We start from the raw sequence: 21,977 nt of genomic DNA, 5'->3' as shown, positions 1-21,977 counted from the left end.
GATTATACTTGCTTACTGTTTATTCTTTTTCTTGTACAAAATGTCACTGGTAAGGCTGGTGGTTGTTACTCTAGAACTGATTGGCTGGCTGTCTAGATCATTTCAGAAGGGTCAACCGCAATACTATGGGTCACATTTAGATCAAACTAGTTGACAATGGCAGATCTCCTTCCCTAAAGAACATTAGCAAATCAGACGTTTTTAACAACAATTTACAGTGGCTACATGTTCATCATAGGTTAGTTTTAAATTCCGGCTTCTTTTTATTATTTAATTCAAAATTCACCATCTATCTATGTGGGATTTGAACCCATACCTTCCCCTGAACTTTGTCCTGAATATGCGCTAAATAATCATTCAATTTCCCTTGCCCTTCCCAGTGGTAGAGGGGGAAAGAAAAAACCCTACATGATGACCGGCCAATATAGCATGTTAAATAGTGGAAGTTGGTCTGTTGAATGTGGAAGTTCTTGGGCTGGAAAAAAAACTACACCATATTCTAAGAAAAGGCATCCATATCTAGGACCTGTGAGTTCTGACAGCAGCAGTATTTGTGTAGAATAAATGATCTGAGTTCAAGGAGCTGTTCAACCTCAGAACAAACTCCAACATTTGGAGTAGGGCAGGTGGATAGGGGTGTTGTTGGGCCTTCATTTGAGAAAGTGAATGCTGATTGCCAATGTGGTGAAGGATGGAGTTGTAGAAAGGAATTTGACATTTATAGTAAAGAAGAGTAATGTATTCTGGAATTGAAAGCCAGCCTCCACAGTGGTGACCAGGAAACAAAGATTGATTGTCATGAAAATCCCTTTAGGCAAGAAAAATTGCCATCCTGACCTGGTCTGGCCTATATGTGATTCCAGATCCACAGCAATATGATTGGCTCTGACTCTGACTCTGACTCTGAAATGGCCATGCAAGCATAGAATTAATTGATCTGAAATAATGCACACTGTGTGCTACCAACAGTTTTTATGATATTCTAATTAATCGAGGGTAAGAATCACAGGGTTTCTGCTTTTGTGTGGAATTGCAGGGTTTGAAGTTCAATTGCTAAGCTCTGCCCTTCTATAGACTAACATAGAGCATTCACAACAGAGAAAGAGAACATTTAGTCCACCATAATAATGAAATGTGAGGTTGGATGAACACAGCAGGCCCAGCAGCATCTCAGGAGCACAAAAGCTGACGTTTCGGGCCTAGACCCTTCATCAGAGAGGGGGATGGGATGAGGGTTCTGGAATAAATAGGGAGAGAGGGGGAGGCGGACCGAAGATAGGTGGAGAGAGTATAGATAGGGAGGGGATGGGTCAGTCCAGGGAAGACGGACAGGTCAAGGAGGTGGGATGAGGTTAGTAGGTAGGAGATGGAGGTGCGGCTTGGGGTGGGAGGAAGGGATGGGTGAGAGGAAGAACAAGTTAGGGAGGCAGAGACAGGTTGGATTGGTTTTGGGATGCAGTGGGTGGAGGGGAAGAGCCGGGCTGGTTGTGTGGTGCAGCGGGGGGAGGTGCACCTCCCAGTCGCAAACCAATTCCACTCCCCCTCCCATTCCTTAGATGACATGTCCATCATGGGCCTCCTGCAGTGCCACAATGATGCCACCCGAAGGTTGCAGGAACAGCAACTCATATTCCGCTTGGGAACCCTGCAGCCCAATGGTATCAATGTGGACTTCACCAGCTTCAAGATCTCCACTTCCCCCACCGCATCCCAAAACCAACCCAGTTCGCCCCACCCCCACCTCCACCCCCACCCCCACCCCCACCCCCACTGCACCACACAACCAGCCCAGCTCTTCCCCTCCACCCACTGCATCCCAAAACCAGTCCAACCTGCCTCTGCCTCCCTAACCTGTTCTTCCTCCCACCCCAAGCCACACCTCCATCTCCTACCTACTAACCTCATCCCACCTCCTTGACCTGTCCGTCTTCCCTGGACTGACCTATCCCCTCCCTACCTCCCCACCTATACTCTCCTCTCCACCTATCTTCTTTTCTCTCCATCTTCGGTCCGCCTCCCCCTCTCTCCCTATTTATTCCAGAACCCTCACCCCATCCCCCTCTCTGATGAAGGGTCTAGGCCCGAAACGTCAGCTTTTGTGCTCCTGAGATGCTGCTTGGCCTGCTGTGTTCATCCAGCCTCACATTTCATTATCTTGGATTCTCCAGCATCTGCAGTTCCCATTATCACATTTAGTCCACCATGTCCATGATTATTGTAGCAAATCTCTATCACATCCTGTTGTCATTGCAGTTGCCTAAATAGACAACCTTTGTAGTTGTGAAAGTTTCTTTCTTTTGAACATCACATTTAATATGTTTACTACTTTATAAATGTTGGTGTGTCATGAGGGAGAGTTGTGTACTCATTCCGTAATGTGGCATGCTGTGCACATGTAGGTATGTGTGTGAGAAACTAGGCCATGGTGGGCCCTGCTAGAATTGGTGATAATGGGAACTGCAGATGCTGGAGAATTGAAGATAATGAAGTGTGGAGCTGAATGAACACAGCAGGCCAAGCAGCATCTCAGGAGCACAAAAGCTGATGTTTTGGGCCTAGACCCTCTTATCAAATTGGGGAGGGTTATGCACTAGTATCATGTTTGATTGAGTCTGGCCTCTATAATGGAACTCCCTTTCAATTAAATCACAGCCCACTGCTGTTAGTGTGCAACAGCCATCCTGAGTTTAATAACATAGAGCTATCTTCCACTGATAAACATGAAGCTTTGAGCCTGCAATATTAGCAGCTCGTGGAGAAACCCAACAATGATGGACCTGAATGTTGCAACTCGTACATGGGTCCCTTAACATCAGTAGTTTCAGATTAAGAGAGACATAATGTGAGGATAAGGCCAATGGAATGAGCAAGGTGGGAAGTAAGCCATTTTGTGGAAGGGCCGTAACGGGGAACAAAAATGCCTCCACAGGAAGAACTTTGAAAATGAACCTGACTGATACTTCAGTGACTCCCCGCTGTGGGTTAAACCGGCACCGTGAGTGTTTAGCTTAGCTAAGAACAATCAGCACACCAGTATCATCAATGCATCTGCTTCTACACCAAAAGCAATAAATGAGACCAAGGAGAGATTCTATGCCAAATTTGGGCAATCTCTAGTTTATGTCCTAATAGGTGACAAACTGATGACTGTTGAAGAATTTAGTGCTAGAGTTATGAAGGATACGTATCTGCAGAAAGATATGATTTACAAGCTCTGTTCAGGGAAAACAAATTCCAATGGAGGCCTCCTTTTGAAACACTATGTCCCAAACATGGTCTTGTCATAACTAATCCTATTGTACCAGTGAGCGAAGCACAGACCTTATGGTAACATCATGGTCCAAACACTGTTCTTGATCAAACAGATCATTGTTTGAACAAGGCACTGGATACGTCCACATGACAGATACTGAAAATTACTGAAAGTATAATGGCTTCATCCAATCTTTCCGTTTCAACTGACTTCCTGAAGAATGAAGATAGCAGAAGCAAGACTGATACAGAATTAACGTGAAGGCTGCACAAGTTTCACCAAAGCAACTCTTTTGGTCAGTGCTTAAGTCTCAAACTCTTACTCTCCACCCACAAGGAGTTACAGTGCTCCCGTACTTCCTGATGATCCCAAAATTTACCTCAAAGCATCCGCAAAAATGTTCTTAGCCACTCTGTATTTTGTTTTGATAAAAATGACCAAGAGATACAGGGCTGAATTGAGCATGAGCACAAAGCTTTCATGGACTGGAAACTTCATCATCACAACTTGAAAATAGAAGTATTCTTAACAGCTGAAGGCCCTTATATAGCATAATATTCAAAACATAAAAAACAAATGGGCGGGAGGGAAGAAGTAGTGTAGGAGATCTAAAAGATCATGGACACCAATGGTATGCTTGGTTCCTTAGCATTGGTCAAGCTATTCTATGTCCCAAGCAATTAAAGCTTGTCTTCCTGAGAGCCAAGATTACATGAGAGGTTTCAAAGTGTAGGGAGCACTGCCAAAATGCGGAAGTCAAGGAGGTGAGTTGATGGGTTTTTAATTAAATTTGACTCATTACTCATTGCTAAATCTAATAATGTATTGCCCCCCTATTCGGAGGCTATAATCCCTGCAGAAAACTATCCTGAACACAGTTTTGCTTGTAATTTGTCCTGGTACCAAATCTATGTTCATGCTAGATTGTTTTCTCATGTTTTCCTGAGGAAGTTCAAGTTGTACAACCAACACTATTCCATAAACTTAGTTATTGTCCAACAGTTCAATCAGCTTCATCCTTGCAGAATATCCACTTCCTAAACATGCTACAAGAAACATGGCCGTGGATCAAAGTTTGTCCTTGCCGTCCTTTGTTAAGAGTGAATTGTGCAAGTCAGTTACCATTTATGAAAGGATAGTTTTGCAATAGGACCGCAACTGCCTATTTATCTCCAACCGTGGGCTGAGCTCATTTGGGAACTGTGGCACTCTGTATTAATGTCTCAATAAAATCAGCTAACTTGGCATGTGTTAATGTAACTGTGGCTGGATAAGACTCCCTGGGATGCTATCATTGGACCATATGCTCCAATAAACAGTGCTCAGAGTGAACTATATTGGATTATGGAGGAGCAGGCAGCATAGAAGCTGTCTCTCGAAACACTCCAAACACTTTTTGGTGAGGAATGGTTTGAATTGACAGCAGTGGTCATGAAAGCAATGTTAGTTGACTGCCAGTTTTTTTTAAGTTTGTTTCTGTTATTTGTGTGCCGGCCTTTGTAACAGCAGGCCTTTTAGTGTTTGCCAGTTCTCTAATGACCAATCCTTTGCATGGCAGAGATCAGCAAGTTGTTATTTTAAGTGAGAGTTGTTTTCAAGGTTCTATGCTCGCCAGTGAAAAATCAGAACTGAGTCATCATTTTGGGAGACTTGTTAATCTGATACAGGGGTTCAGCAGTTCTGAACAGTCCAAGGCACTGTTGGTGACTCATGCTACAGTGGGGCTCACAAATGAGAACTGGCTCTGATGGCTGGGGTTGTGACCATTTGATAGATAAACCTGAAATCCAGAAAGCTAATAGATATGCCAAATAAGCAGACGAGGATAAACAGGACTATGTATCTGTAAGGTGCATGTATGGAATCAGCTGGTTTGTGCTCCAGCTTTAGTATTCCATTCCACAACAGTTAGGCAGGTAGAGGTGAGATAGTGGGTGGACATTAACTACACGGATTATGCAACATGTTCTTAAGTTATTGACACAAGTGGGGTGTGGGAAGAGAATCCAATTATAATGGGCAAACAGAAACTTTTGATTTGCAAGATATAGTTTAGAGAATTTTTGTAGCATGGCAATAGGTGTGTCAAACAGTATAAAATCATTCCTTTACACCCCCCCCCCCCCCAATAAAGCCGACTGGCAGCAAATTAGCACAGGGATGTCAAAATTATGTTGATTACACTTCTGAAGTAATCCCAAATAATAGTTGTGAACCTTCACCCACATATTATTTGTCTTGACCAATCTTTAAACTGTCTATGCAACAAAAATTTGAGCTCATTTCAATACGCCTTTATTGATTTCCCACAATGCCATGTGCTTGATTTTGTTTCAACACTTGCAATCCCATCAGTAACAATTATCTAAATGCAGTAATCGGACCATAATAGATCAATGCCTTTGCATTCAAAAATGGATTTGCCTGAAAAGCCCACCTTTTGTTCTCATAGTTCACAGTTTCGTCAATGTCGCATCGATTTTCAACAATACAATCATTATAGAGTCATATTGGGATGGATTGGCAAGAAATCAGAAGTCAAAGCTACACAAACATCTGCATTCAAATACATTTTGGTTTTACTGATTGTTTCAGCAACTCTTTTCAGGCAACTATTTTTTCATTGGTAAAGTAATATTTTGGTAGTTTGCCCACATTTATTAAAATGTAAGCCACCATATAACAAAGGTTTTCATGTACCTCATTTTAGTTGTGAACCTGGTATTGATATGGCTTTCCTAATTTTAGACTGAACTTTTGGTAATTAGTATTCAAGAGAACATATCACCAGTGCCAAAAGGATAGTATAAATGCACCATTGATTTCAAAAACTAGCTCATGTAATCTGATTAGTGATTTTTGGCTCTCTGTAATTGGAGTTGCAGTTGGAGCTGTCGTTATAATTTCAATATACAATTGATTGGAATAACACTGGTGTGATTATGTTGGTGCTGAATGGAGTGAATGACAGGAAACCCTACTCTTCTCAAAAAGTGACGCTGGGGGAGGGGGCATTATAGATGGTTCAAATGCCAATGTATATTGAAAATAACTTGCATGTGCTTTTACAAACTAAGTAACCTATCATCGTCTTTCTAGATTTTTTGGAATGCATTTTGCTAAAAATAAAGTTACTTCCCTTTTTCTCTATACCTGTTTTAGAAGTGTTTTCTTGTTTTTTTTCTTCAATAAATGTTTATGCCACAAAACAACTTTTAATTATGTCCTGTATTCAAATATGTTCAGCAGTTACTTATCAGGGAATAATTGACAAGGATTATGTAACATTGTTCAGTTTTTATCTTTGCTCAGATTTGGTTTAAAAATTGGGAATTGCCATAAGAATATCTCGTAATTGTCTTGTTTAATAGGAAAGTAAAGAAACTAACTTATTTTTGCAGATTTTGGCCCTCTCCCATTATTTCAAATTTAGACAACACTGCTGTATTTTAATATATGCTCCAAGTGTTTCTCTGAATTGTTTTTGTGTTATGATTAGAGATAAACAAGTTTTTGGAATTTTAAATGTTTATTGGCTGAGATGAATAAGCATTATATCACGTTTTTGTGGTGTTTGTGTTAAAATAACAAAAAAAATTCCAAATTCAAAAAAAATGCTGATCCTAAGGATGATTGTGTTTGTGCATGTGGAATAGTGGTAGAGGAGAAGGAGCACATTTTAAGCATAATCCAGGAAGGAAAATAGTAATTAGATTTATCACAAGGAAGGTACTGAAAACCTTTAGTTTCAGAAGAGAAATATAGTTTGAGTAACAAAAACAGAAGTTGCTGGAAAAGTTCAGCAGGTCTGACAGCATCTGTGAGGAGAAATCAGAGTTAATGTTTCTGGTCCGGTGATCCCTCCTCCTCAACTGAGGTTCTCCAGTTCTGACCACAGTTAATGAACACAAGCCTGTGGAAGGTATGATCTGGGATCAGCAAGGAATGGCAATGGACACCCTTTTTGAGGAAATCTAACGGCTTATTCATAGTGCACTTCACTATTAGGACAAACGGCAATTTCAGGGCATGAAGAAATCTGCTATGAATTGTGGATTTCTCAGGTGTTAAGTTGATTTATACTTGTTAACCATTTGCTTCACGCAAATGACATCTTTTCAACTTCCATGTTACTTTTAAACTTGTGTTGAATCTGCACGTTACTTTGACTGCAGAAAGTTTGTCCTAAAAGTGGACAAATATAAAGCAAAGCAAACTGTTATATTTGTCTATGTGTAGCACATAGACTACTCAAAATATACATGTGCTACACATAGCCAAATATAACAGTTTGCTTTGCTATATGTTCATTATGAGGGCTAACTTTCTGCAGTGAAGGTAATGTGCACATTCAACACAAGCTTAAAAGTAACATGGAAGTTGAAACTGAGATGTCATTTGTGTTTAAAGCAGATGGTTAACCATTATATATCAAACTTAATGCCTGAGAAATCCACAACTCATAGCATATTTCTTCATGCCCTGAAATTGCTGGCCAGTTTGCGTCCTAATAATGAAGTGCATTGTGAATAATCCGTTAGATTTCCAGGAAAAGGGAGTCCATTGCCTTTTCTTGCTGATCTTATCTAGAATCATGTTATCCACAGGCTTGTGGTCAATTACCTTTTTAATGCTAATGGCATCCAGCTGCAAGTGCCACTGTGTGTAGTCAAATCTCATGTCTGACATCTGCAAAATGCAAGCTGAATATTGGTTAGATCGTCTTCCACTGTCAGCTCTATTTATTTGCCGTTGACTCCACGACTCTTAACAGCCACTTGATCAAGCTTTGCAAGACTATGTAAAATTTTGGAATCAGCTTTCATCCAGAACTGAGCATCAATCCCACTTTGAATTTGTTGCCTTTTTCTCATCTTCACAACATTTCCAGTGTTTGCCCAAGCTGCACGTGCTTTGGCATGTCTGTCCGCTTCTTGAAGCTAAAACTCTTAGTTTCATTTAACTATCAAGTTTAGAAGTTTAACTCATCTGCATGAGATGTATTTGAGAATGGGAATTAAAATTTTGTATGAAGGTACACTATAGTACATCATTCAGTGCACCATCAAAAAAAGTCTCATGGTCAATTTCTTCCAATAATTTTAAGTATTTCTAAAAACAATTAATGGTCAATGCTGTTTTTTAGATCATGCACATGCTGCGATGATGCAGTGTTGCAGAGAGCCAATTAGTAAAATAAATTCTGTTAAAATGGCTATTTGTGCATTGTCTTGACATGGAATTACTGTAGTTTGAGCACATCTTTAGCACCTCAACTACTTGTATTACTTTAAAGGGGTTATCTAAATATAACTTCACAGGAGCATTCGAAAATATGACACTGAGCCATATGAGCTAAATTGGTTCTGATGACGAAAGGTGGTCAAAGACTTGGGTTTTAAGGAGTGTGCCAAAGAAGAAAAGTGAGGTAGAGAGATACAAATACATAGGGAATTCCAGCTTTTATTAAAATGGGATATGGACATTGCCGGCAATGCATGCATTTGAATGGCTTACTAGGTCACTCCAAAGGGCAGGCAGGAGACAACCACCCTGCGGGGTGCCTGGAGTCACATGTAGTGCAGACCAGATCAGAATAGCAGATTTCCTTCCAAGATAATAAAATGTGAGGCTGGATGAACACAGCAGGCCAAGCAGCATCTCAGGAGCACAAAAGCTGACGTTTCGGGCCTAGACCCTTCATCAGAGAGGGGGATGGGGGGAGGGAACTGGAATAAATAGGGAGAGAGGGGGAGGTGGACCGAAGATGGAGAGTAAAGAAGATAGGTGGAGAAGGTGTGGGTGGGGAGGTAGGGAGGGGATAGGTCAGTCCAGGGAAGACGGACAGGTCAAGGAGGTGGGATGAGGTTAGTAGGTAGCTGGGGGTGCGGCTTGGGGTGGGAGGAAGGGATGGGTGAGAGGAAGAACCGGTTAGGGAGGCAGAGACAGGTTGGACTGGTTTTGGGATGCAGTGGGTGGGGGGGGAAGAGCTGGGCTGGTTGTGTGGTGCAGTGGGGGGAGGGGATGAACTGGGCTGGTTTAGGGATGCAGTGGGGGAAGGGGAGATTTTGAAACTGGTGAAGTCCACATTGATACCATATGGCTGCAGGGTTCCCAGGCGGAATATGAGTTGCTGTTCCTGCAACCTTCGGGTGGCATCATTGTGGCAGTGCAGGAGGCCCATGATGGACATGTCATCGGAGAATCACTGTTGTCACTATTTCTAAGATTAGGTTTATCTTCTAGATGTAAATTTCATCAGTGGTATGTTGGGATTTGAATGAGCATCCATAGAGTATTAACCTAGGCCCTACAAGTCCAGTAACATTATCAATTCACCACCATCTCCAAGAGATTCTCAAGTCATTAGAATTGGAAGAGGGCAGTACCTAGGATGGTGTTGGCATGGAAGAGATTATAAAGATTGCAAGAGCCGCCCTGGAGAGATTTGATTTTAAAAAAGGAGTTAAGTTAAAGTTAAGAGCAGAAGTCAATGTAGATCAGTGAACAGATGGGATAATGTATGGTTTTTATGCTGGTCCTCATTTTTCAAAATAATCTAATTTTCTTCTGCTGTAACAGCTAAATGAGCCAGATTTCAATCCTCTCCTTCCTAGGAACAAACATTAGTCAAATATCTTCCGGTCAATGCTTTGTCTGGTGAGACTAGTCAACATATTTCTAATCGTGCTTGTTATCAATAAGAAAAATCAGATATATTTGATGGTTGACTTCATAAGTTGATCAAAAAATAAAAGATTATCTCAGCATGCTGGTGGACAGAAAATATTCAACATGGTGCTCAGTTACGAGTGGTGTACCACAAGGGTCAGTTCCGGCTCTTCTACTATTTGTGATTTTTGTACGTGGTTTGGATGAAGGAGTGGAAGGGTGGACTAGCAAGTTCGCGGACAATACAAAGGTGGATCACGTTGTGGACAGTGCAGAGGGCAGTTCTAGGTTACAAAGGGATTTTGATAGGATGCAGAGCTGGGCTGAGAAGTGCCAGATGGAGTTTAACCCTGAAAAGTGTGAGGTGATTCATATTGGAAGGACAAACTTGAAAGCAGAATACAGGGCTAATGGAAAGATTCTTGGCAGTGTGGAGGAGCAGAGGGATCTTGGGGTTCATGTTCACAGTTCCCTGAGAGCTGCCTGGAAAGGCGTGGAATGCATTGCCGGAGAAGGTAGTGGAGTTGGCCTTACTGGGGGCATTTAAGCGGGTATTAGATAGGCATATGGATCTTAGTATAAGGTAGGGGTGGAGGTTAGATAGACCTTAGGTTTAGGGTAAAAATTCCGCACAACATTGTGGATAGAGTTGTTAAGGAAGTGTATGGTGTGTTTGCTTTCATTAATAGAGGGATTGAGTTCAAGAGCCATGAAATTATGCTCCAGCTATACAAAAGCCTGGTTTGGCCACATCTAGAGTATTGTGTCCAGTTCTGGTGACCTCATTACAGGAAGGATGTGGAAGCATTAGAAAAGGTGCAGAGGAGATTTACCAGGATGTTGCCTGGAATGGAGGGAAGTTCTTATGAGGAAAGGTTGAGAGAGGTGGGACTTTCTCTTTAGAACGATGAAGGATGAGAGGTGACGTGATAGGGGTGTACAAAATGATCAGAGATATAGATAGAGTAGACACCCAGACACTTTTTTTCCAAGAGTGGAGGTAACATTTATGAGGGGACATAGTTTTAACGTGAAAGGAGGTAGATATCGGGGAGACATCAGAGCTAGTTTCTTTACTCAGACAGTGGTAGGGGCATGGAATGCATTGCCAGATAGGGTAGTGGAGTCGGCCCCATTCGAGGCATTTAAGCAGCTATTAGATAGGCATATGGATGATAGTATAAGGTAGGAGTGGAGGTTAGATAGACCTTTAGGTTTAGGGTAAAATTTCGGCACAACATTGTGGGCTGAAGGGCCTGTACTGTGCTGTACTGTTCTATGTTCTATGTTCTATGCTGGCTTGATCTCTAGGGCAGGTTTGATTTAAATCAGGAATATACTCGAGATGCTACAAGTTCAGAAAATGGGGAAATAGTGGTGTTGCAGTAAAGCCAATGGCAGGGTCTAGGCTAATGCTGTGCAGGCATGAGCTCAAATCCCACCAAGTCAGCTTGTGGGGTTTCAATTCATAAATCTTGAACATAAAACTCGACTGTCAAGTGACGTGTTTTTGTGGCATACAATTGATAATTTGGAGAATGAGTAGTCCCATAGTTGAATCTGATTTTTTTTTTGTACTTTGAGATTGAAAGACAGAAGTCAGAGTGAGTTCTAATCTTGGCTCCCTTCCCTTGTAAGCCTCTGCCTCTGCCTGTGTGAATAGCTCAGGTTCACACAGGCTCATTCATTAACTTTCATCATTCTAGCTGGCATCTTTTAATATTATGGCCTGGATTTTGTGCTCAGTAGTGAAGGAATAGCACTCGCCATTCATGCTGACAACTGCTTAGAGTTTTTAATGACTGCTTAGTGAAGACTTGCAGCCAATGAGGGTCCAGCATGATGCCCCCTTCAGGGAATCTGTGGCAATGTCATCAAGGCCAGCAAGAGTATGTCTTTTCAATTGAAAAGATTACCAAAAAGCAAGAAGTAAATACTAGGACTTAAGTAAGTTAGATTTAAGTAATATCCAGAAAACGAGATAAGACCATGTTAAGGAAAGTGGATTTCATAGGAAGATAGAGACAAAGGCAGAAAAATGTGGGGGGAAAAAAAATCCAATGTTAATTTAATTCTGCAGGATCGAGACTCCTTGGCTTACAAAATTGACCTTTCACTACTAACAAGAATGTTTGCTCATAATTATGAATTATAACATTGTCAAAAATTCACTTAATATCTGAATGAACCAGCCCTAAAATTTTATGCTATCTTTAGTGGCTAGCCAGAGGGTAATCACAGCAACTTGTTGTCGCTTACAAGGATTTCAATGTTGTGTCTATCGTGAAGCCTCATAAACAGCATCTTGTGGGGAACAGTGTAACTGGACCGTAATACCCAGATTTTCTTGTTATGCTTGTGTTCATTCACAAGGTACTGTCCAAGTTACAGCACAATTATTAGTGGGTGCTGTAAGTCTCACCTTTATTCTCAGTGCCCTATCTTGGCCTATATCACACAGTTTCATTGTGATTTCTGCTTTAACTCACTAGCTAATGCTTGATGCAGCTAAATCATTTGCTTCTCAGAAAATGTCCACTTCTTATTTTACCTTTCACCTTTGACTTAAATACTGGATTATAAGGGAGATACATTGGCATTTCTGTCTCTGTAAAGCTCAATGCATTCACTGCTTTCATACCAACCATGACAGAATTGTGGAGGTTGTTTATGGAACAGTTGCTGCGAGCATTGTCCCACTGAGGCCAGGAAAGGATGGTAAGGTGAAGGAACCTTGGATGACAAGACATGTGAAACATCTAGTCAGGAGGAAGAAGGAAACTTTCTTAAGGTTGAGGAAGCAAGGATTGGGCAGAGCCCTAGAGACTTACAAGGTAGCCAGGAAGGAACTGAAGAATGGACTGAAGAGAGCTAGAAGTGGGTTTGAAAAAGCCTTGGTGTGTAGGATTAAGGAAAGCTCCAAGCTGTTCTATACTTACGTGAAGAGCAAGAGAATGGCCAGAGTCAGGGTAGGGCCGATCAAGGTTATTGTAGGGAACTTGTGCCTGGAGTCGAAGGAGACAGGGGTGGTCTTTAATGAATACTTTGCTTCAGTATTCACCAGTGAGACAGACCTTGTAGTTTGTGAGGACATCATGACACAGGTTGATGTGCTTGAACAGGTTATTATTAGGAAGGAGAATGTGATAGAAATTTTGAAAAACATGAGGATAGATAAGTCCCTGGGCCAGACAGGATGTACCCAAGATTACCACAAGGAGCAAGGGAAGAGATTGCTGCCCCTTTGATAATCTTTGCATCCTCACTGTCCACTGGAGTAGTACCAGATGATTGGAGGATGGCAAATGTTATTTCATTGTTCAAGAAAGGGAATAGGGATAATCCTGGGAATTACAGACTAGTCAGTCTTACTTCTGTGGTGGGAAAATTATTGTAGATTCTGATAGTATTTATGATTATTAGGAAAAACACAGTTTTATTAGAAATAGTCAGCATGGCTTTGTGAGGGGCAGGTCATGCCTCACAAGCCTTATTGAATTCTTTGTGAATGCAACAAAATACATTTGAAGGTAGAGCAATGGATGTGGTTTATATGGATTTTAGCAAGGCATTTGATAAGGTTCCCCATTGTAGGCTCATTCAGAAAGTAAGGAGGCCTGGGATCCAGGGAAATTTGGCTGCCTGGATACAGAATTGGCTGTCCAATAGAAGACAGAGGGTGGTATTAATTGGAAAGTATTCAGACTGCAGCTCGGTGACCAGTGGTATTCTGCAGGGATCTGTTCTGGGTCCTCTGCTCTTTGTGATCTTTATAAATGACCTTGGATGAGAAAGTGGAAGGGTGAGTTAGTAGGTTTGCTGATGACACAAAGGTTGGTGGTGTCGTGGATAGTGTGGAGGTTGCAGTGGTCATTGACAGGATGCAGAGCTGGGCAAAGAGGTGGCAGATGGAATTCAACCTGGAAAAGTGTGAAGTGATTCATTTTGGAAGGTTGAATTTGAATGTCGAATGCAGGGTAAATGGCAGGATTCTCAGCAGTGTGGAGGAACAGAGGGATCTTGGGGCCCACGTCCAAAGACCCCTCAAAGTTTCCACCGAAGTTGATAGGTTTGTTACAAAGGCACAAGGTGTGCTGGCTTTCATTGACAGGGGAATTAAGTTTAAAAGCTGTGAGGTTATGCTATAGCTGTATAAAACCCTGGTTGGACTACACTTGGAATATTGAATTCAGTTCTGGTTGCCTCATTATAGGAAGGATGTGGAAGCTTTAGCGAGAGTGCAGAGGAGATTTACCAGGATGCTACTTGGACTGGAGGTCAGGTCTTATAACGAAAGTTCGAGGAGCTAGGGCTTTTCTCAATGGAGCAAAGAAGGATGAGAGTTGACTTGACAGAGGTGTACAAGATGATGAGAGGCATAGATAGAAGTGGATAGCCAGAGACTCTTTCCCAGGGCAGAAATGACTATAATGACGGGGCATAATTTTAATGTGATTGGAGGAAGATATAGGAGAGATGTCACAGGTAGGTATCTTACAGAGTGGTGGGTGTGTGGAATGTGCTGCCAGCAGTGGTAATGGAGTCAGATACATGAGGGGCATTTAAGTCACTCTTGGATAGGCGCATAATTGATTGTAAAATATAGGGTATGCAGTATAGTTTGATCTTTGAGTAGGATAGTAGGTTGGCATGACATCATGGGCCGAAGGAACTGCACTGTGCTGTACTGCTGTGATTTTTACAGCAAGCTGAACAGGAAATGGAAAAACCCTAATGTGTGACTAGGACTTGGGAGCCAATGCCTTGCAAGATTTAAGTGATGATACATTGCCTATAGTGGAAAGCTGTACTGTTCAGAAAAAGCAATTGATGTTATATCTCTGTGTTTAATGTTCATGGAAAACAAGCTTAGTTATTTTGGTCATATAGTGTTTGTTGAGGAACATGTGATGCTGGCGAATGGGACATTTATCTCTGCATTGACTCAGTGTAAATATTCAGCGCTGTTATAGATCTAGCCTAAGAACAAAGAAAATTACAGCACAGGAACAGGCCCTTCTGCCCTCCAAGCCTGCGCCAATCAAGATCCTCTGTCTAACCTGTCATCTACTTTCTAACGGTCTGTATCCCTTTGCTCCCTGCCCATCCATGTACCTGTCCAAATATATCTTAAAAGACACTATCGTGTCTGTGTCTACCACCTCCACTGGCAATGCATTCCAGGCACCCACCACCCTCTGCGTAAAGAACTTTCCACACACATCTCCCATAAACTTTCCTCCTCTCACTTTGAACTTGTGATGCCTTGGATTTGAGTCTTCCACTCTGGGGGGGAGAAAGCTTCTTGCTACTATTAAGCCTAGATTCGATGCAATATAATGAAGCTCCCTTAAACCCTACCTTGAAGATTAGTTCTTCTGTGCAAACATGAACCTCCTACTGCTATTAGAGATAGATTTATAGTCTCTATTATCATCGATATTATTGGCAAATTATGGACACCTGTGATGTGGGAGCACCCAGTCCATGACCGCCTCAATATAAGTTGGAAATTGATTTTACTTTGGATCTGTAACATCAGCATTTCTCAGGCTTGTTCTTTGTGGGAGATTTAATCCAAGCCCTAGAGTTAAAAAGACATTATTACGCTTATCTAGTTTGTCGCTGTTTAACTATTAAACTAATGCTGCAGAACAAGCAGAAATCCCAGTTTCCACTGTTCTACAGTCAAGAAATTGATTGAATTTTCCTCTTTCCTCCAATAGAATTGGGGTAAACACCAGCAACTGAAGTAATTTAAGAACCAGAAGTGGAGAATGTAGTTAGTTGGCTAAGTTAACATGCCAGCTTTTATTTGAAATGTTTGCATTAACTGGACAAGGGGTAGGGCTGTCGATTAAGGGTGGAGCATGACTATTCCCACTTTTCTGATTCTTGTGTCTGTTTCGTTATTCAGTTCCCTTGAGATAAAGGAGAAACATTCTATTAGCTTGGAAATGTGCCACAAAATCCAAATTCCCTGTTGAAATCTTTGATTGGGCTTGTTGCTTAAATTGGCTTTAGCTCTGGAGCTGGTATTTTTTTCTCTTTTGTCCATTTGTCCATTTGCCCTATTTCTCTGTCATAGATTTTTTTTTTTCAAATCATTGAATTCTGTTGTGAGTATTGAAAGTACATTAGCAACCAATTAAAGATCATTAGTCAAACTCCCAGTGTGATGTTTTTGTACATGCTAGAAGCTATCGTAGACAGAATTGTCAGGATGTAGAGAGGCCATTTGATCCATCACTCCTGCATCAGCATATGTATTCTCACACGGCACTCCTAATGTTTTATGGAGACCAAGGCAATTTTCTTTTCATACACTGCACATTTTTCATTGGGAAAAGGAGGAATCTAGGAGACTACTGTTCTCTGGTCAGGGCATTGGCAGGATAATGCAATCAGATCTACAGGCCTGGTCTGAACACTAAGATTGACAGTTAGCTATTCCAGCTATTTCTCTAATTCACTAATGGTTCAACCAATCAGTACCTTCTGACGTTGCATAAATTGGTGACTGGTTTTCTTTGCGTCTATTTTGACCAATGTTTGATATTATGGAAGGTGATAGAATGCTTTACAAAATCGAGGAATTCCCATTCATCTTGTAGCACGTAGTCTATTAGTTTGACTGTTGTGCAAAACCCATAGCTATGAGATCATCAAGGGCATTTTTGCCTCCTAACAAAGTGTGCAGGGATATTTGACGTTTCCAAGACACAAGATAACTAAACGTGAGCAGACAACCTAGACTATTTGTGTGCAATTTTTATACCTCACAGATGATATGATAAACTAAAATTTAAAATAGTAATGTTTTTAATATCTTTTTGCTTGACTCACTCACATAATTTCAGAATGAGATGGCTTTTGATTCCATTTGTACTCTTCGTAAGCATATAGGCCCAGATTTTGTTACCATTCGAATAAGGAATGATGATCCACCGCCCACTTTCCTGATGGCTTTCTATGTATATTTCAGCAGCTTTATAATGTCGATGTTCTTGAGGCTGTGGTTTGAAACAGCGGATGCGTTACAGCAAAGTTCTTCTTTCAACCAGAATAAAAGCTCTTCCTCTAGACTGAATTCCTAGCTTGAATTTTAATTGAATTGACTGCGTCACATGGGGTCTTTCCTGAAGCCATGGGGAGAGAATCGAAGACAGGCTCTTTGTCAGCAATTTTGAGTTACCATTTCATTAAAAATTCACCTGCACCTACATGCACCAGTCTGAATTGCTTCTGGCATCTGAAATGTGGACTTAGTCAGATAGTACCCATAGTACACATTGTTGCATTTATGTTACTGTGGGCTGTACCTCCTGTGGAGAATCTCTACTAGCAGTTTCCCAATGACTGCATACACATGAATGCTGTCTGATTTACCATTATAACAGTAAAGCACTGGAGACTTTAACCTTTAATCTTCTTACAACATTTGCCCCAGTATCTGGCCTTCAGTATGTCACTGAAGGAGACCTCTGATATTGAAGGCATTTTTTTTGCAGATGAAATATTGCATAATTCCTGTTTGAGATCTTATGTAGTGCCACTTATTGATCCATCTCTTGCCGATGACTGTGGTTCCAATGTAATTATGATGCACTTTGGGGATTTGCAAGGTGCATTTTAGATAAAAATTATTTAAGACCCGTACCGATATGTATGATTAAATGCACAATCCACAGCAAGCAGTTGTGGTTTACAGAAACCAAGCAAAATGAACAATAGCCGTTTAGTGAGCTAGTAGGAATTGCCGCTGCTGGAGAATCTGAGATAACACGGTGTGAAGCTGAATGAAGCAGGACAGTTTGACATTTCGGGCCGAGACCCTTCTTCAAAAAAGAAGACATTCTGAAGAAGGGTCTCGGCCCGAAACGTCAAACTTTCCTGCTCTTCTGATGCTGCTTGGCCGGCTGTGTTCATCCAGCTTCACACCATGTTATAATTACAGAAACTTAGTCGTATGTGAATTATGTTCTTTGTGAATTTGAATGTTTTCAGTCTTTTTTTTTAATTAACTTGTTATAATTACAATAGTCCGAACTTGTACACAAATGGTAAATTTGTTTGTGCAGAGATTTAATCAATACTTTGAACAATTAAATGCAATTTTAAAACATTAGTTTTATATGCTTTTAACCACAGTTCCTTACTGAAACGAAGAAACCTCAACCTTTCACATATCCCCACTTGTGACGTTTCGCAAAATCTACCGTTGGCTGGTATGTACGTTTTAAATAACGTTTCAACTTCTTGCGAAATAGAGGCTTGAACTGCAGGACCAATCAGTGTCAGACATGTTGAATGATGGAGCTAGTTTGATGGGGAGAATGGCTTACTTCTGCTCCTATTTTCTGTGCTTTTAAAATAAAGTGTTAGTGGTAAAATCACATTGATTGGCTGTTCCTGAGGATAGATCAAAGACTGAATTTATAATGTTTTTACTCATGCTGGTTTTTATAAATCAGTTTAATCTAAGTATGTTGTATTCCTCGGCTTTTGTTGAAATCTGTTAAAAAGATAATGATGTAGGTGTAAAACTGTGATTTGGAGATGGTTGATTTCATGCAATCTGATGGCTGAATTTATAGTTGATGATAGCACCATAAAACCTAGCTTGGCTGACCTTTGTCTCAACACATGCCTTGGTGTTTTGAAGGTAAAATTAGTGTACAGTATACTCCATTATACATTCTATTCCCTTCAACAATCTATTTTTCACATTATTTTCACTTCTCAGGGTTGCAGTCTATAATGATAATAGGAACTGCAGAGTTCCTAGATCCTGGCCCAAAACAAAAACCTTCCTGCCCCTATGATGTTGCTTGGCCTGCTGTGTTCATCCATCTCTGCACCTTGTTATCTGCAGTCTATAGTGAGTTCAGTCTCAGCAGACCTGTATTTAGATGTGGTGAATGTGTCACTGTTAGTAGTGATTCAATATTTTAAAGACATCAGTTCCTATCTTTCCAATGGCCTTCATTTAATCAGTGGAACACCAGTGTAAATTTCTGTTTTGAATGATTTAAGCTGGATGTTTCTAACAACAGGTTTGCTTAATATTTGAACCATTGTGATGTCTGAAATAGCTGGCGTTCTGGATGGAATGATAGTTGTTATAATTGGCACACCGTACCAGTGAGAAACAGTGGAAACTTCAAAAGAACACACAAGTTGGTGAATTGGGTGGGCAAGTGGCAGATGAAATTCAATATAGAGATATGTGAGGTGACTCATTTTGGTAAGAAGAACAGTGAGAGACAATATAATACACAGTGTATAATTCTAAACAGTGTATAGAAGCAGAGAGACCTGGGTGTAGATGTCTGTATGTCACCAAATGTGACAGGGCAGGTTGAAAGGCATGGTTAATAAAACACACAGTATGCTAGGCTTCATTTACAGGGGCATAAAGTACAGGAGCAAGGAGGTTAAGTTAAACTTGTAGGAAACACTGGTTCAGCCTCAATTGCACCACTGGGTAGTCTGGGGATTGTGGAGTAAATGATCTGTGGGGATGGAGCCCAGAGAGAGACACCAGTATTTGGACAGACGAAGGAATTGGAAAGGTCAGCCTGGGAGAATCAATAGCTGCTAATGGGACCATTGGTAGCTGACAATGAGTTGTTTGTGGTGGCAGCCTATATGCTGACAAGGCCTGGTGCATCGAATTTGGAATAAGGACATGGGAATAAGTGCTCAGGCCCTAAAATTATTGATCTCAATATTGAGTCCAGAAAGCTGCAGGGTCCCCAAGTGGAAAATGAGATGCTGTGTTATTCCAGCTTGTGCTGAGCTTTGCTGGAGCACTGCATCAGGCGTGAGACAGAAAAGTTGGCCAGGAAACACGGTGTGTTAAAATGTAAACCACCATGTTCCCTGATGTACACCTTTGTCTCAAACTTGCCTAACATTCAGATATTCGCAGGATAAACAAGAACTAGGATATTGCTGAAAAGAGTGACATGTTGTGAAAGATTTTTCATGCATGCAATTTTGCATCTTCTGGGCACAGGGAAGAACCTTGGCCATTTTACTGGTGGGGAAAAGCATGCATTATTCTCAGGTTACTGTTTCCACTTGCTCACAACTTTTCTTGAAATTTGGTCTGTCTATCCATCTGATCTGTGCATTTGGCATCCACTGCTGTATTTTCTTTTGGAAAGTCATATTTACTTTTGATTTCTTAATTATGTCATTTTGAATCTAGTAGCTGACACTAAGTAAGATAGACAATGAAATGTGAAGGGTGATGGGAGGGTGACCTCAATTCCCAGATCTAGGGAATGCCAGTGTTTCCGTTTTGAGTATTATGCAGCAGTTCTCTGCAGGCTTGTTTAGGTCTTTTGAAGGCAGAATTTATCCTGGCTGTGATATTAATATGATTGATCAATTAATGCCTGCTATTTTGACTCTTGAGAACCAGTTGAGATACTGGAGACAGAAGGGCACTCAGTGAAACCATACCTGACTATGAATCAACAAAGAAAGGAAGAGAGAGCATACTGTGGAAAAAATCTTGGCTAATTTATTCTCTATTACTGATCGTCTTGAGACCCTGTAACTGTACTGTTGTGTGTTAACTGTTCAAGAAATTACAATACTGAATATCTTGTGCATAACATTTAAACTTCAGAATTCATATTCTTGAACTACATGCCCTGGTTACATAGTGTCTCCTACACTAATTAGGTTTTTGGACCATCAGTTTTACATCTGGAGAGTAATTTTCAATTTATCTTTTGTGTATTAATTTCTGTACAAGTCCCTTTCCCTGATGTCTGTTTTCATCAACATAGTGGTATTCCTGGTGCTCTTTAGTTTATTTAGGATGCAGATGATGTAGCTGAGACTGCAACTTCCCTGCATCTCTTGACAATTACCAATGTGTTTTTCAACACTTGATTAATGAATTGCCATTTCTGCTGTTTGGTGCTGCCAAAATATTTTAAGTGCAGATTTTTGGTTGTCATGGCAGAATGACTGTGAAACTGGTTCTACTTAACTACTGAGCCGCTTTCAAACAAATCTCCAACTTCAGTATGTTAATATGTTTTACAGATGCAATTATAGAGTTGACGTGTTAATATAGAGTTGAGTTGAATTGCATAAACTTGTTGAATTTTGTTCACAGGTTTAAAATTATATTCACACTTCATTGTTACCTCTTTATTCTCTACATGCTAACTGCTCTGTCCGTATAGGTTTTCCAAGATTATCATTATTTTCAAATCATAGCTGCAATAATTTGTATTGATTTGTTAATGTAGAGGTTATTACTCAACTTATTACTAAGCATCAAGGGTCAATTAATTTGAAACATTTCATTCTTCCCTCTTTCAAACATTAGATGAAAATAAACCACCCCCTATCACCCCATATGGGGAAATGTACCTGTACCATAGTCCTGAAGATGATCAGGTGAGTTAAAATTGATAAAATAAAAACATTTAAAATATAACTGAAAGACTTATATATGTGTCATCTTGTTAAAGTTCCTGAATGACAGAGTATTCTATGTGGGGAGGCTGTTAAACTTTAAGATATTGATATATTTTTTCATTAGATTATCGGTATGATTGGACTTCAAATGTAACTCAACCTCAGGAGAATATCCTGTTGTTATCTTTGTTACACAAGTTATCAGGGAATTGCTTACTAAACCTTGATCCTTTGCCTTTAAATTGACAGAAGTGCTTTTGATAGGCACATTAGGCTGTTGTAACCAGAGACATTGCATAATTTAAGCTATCCAGAGACTTTGTTGACTAGGTATTTTTTTTCATTTGGTGGAATCCTGAATTTGTCAAAATGCAATTGTCAGGATTGGGACCTCCCTGGTGAACCAGGCATGCTCCTACGAGTAGGCAGGATTAAATGTCTGCTCCTTGCTCCAGTGATCTCTGTTCAAACACTACAATGTACATGGGAGTGGAAGCTATTCTACTAGCTGATTTCATTGTCAAAATATTATAAACAAAGCCTGCATTAACATTTATTTGCTAGGTGTTACATCAGGGACCAGAGTCATTGCAGTCAATAAATT

The 21,977-nt window shown here is 40.6% G+C and overlaps 1 protein-coding gene across 5 annotated transcripts in view; it reads left to right on the top strand.

Annotated features, from left to right (window-relative positions):
• Positions 1 to 21,977, top strand: part of arap2 (ArfGAP with RhoGAP domain, ankyrin repeat and PH domain 2) — a 326,408-nt gene that overhangs the window by 44,465 nt on the left and 259,966 nt on the right. For all 5 annotated transcript variants that reach the window (XM_059647100.1, XM_059647094.1, XM_059647098.1 and 2 more), the window contains 2 exons: positions 18,077 to 18,153; positions 21,282 to 21,352. In XM_059647100.1, coding sequence (XP_059503083.1) covers positions 18,077 to 18,153; positions 21,282 to 21,352 — 148 coding nt within the window. The remainder of the gene's footprint in view (positions 1 to 18,076; positions 18,154 to 21,281; positions 21,353 to 21,977) is intronic.

Source organism: Stegostoma tigrinum, chromosome 1 (assembly GCF_030684315.1).
Source record: "Stegostoma tigrinum isolate sSteTig4 chromosome 1, sSteTig4.hap1, whole genome shotgun sequence".
NCBI classification, from domain to species: Eukaryota; Metazoa; Chordata; class Chondrichthyes; order Orectolobiformes; family Stegostomatidae; genus Stegostoma; species Stegostoma tigrinum.
The sequence above is the reverse complement of the archived record's forward strand: the minus strand, read 5'-3'. Positions and strand labels throughout refer to the sequence as shown.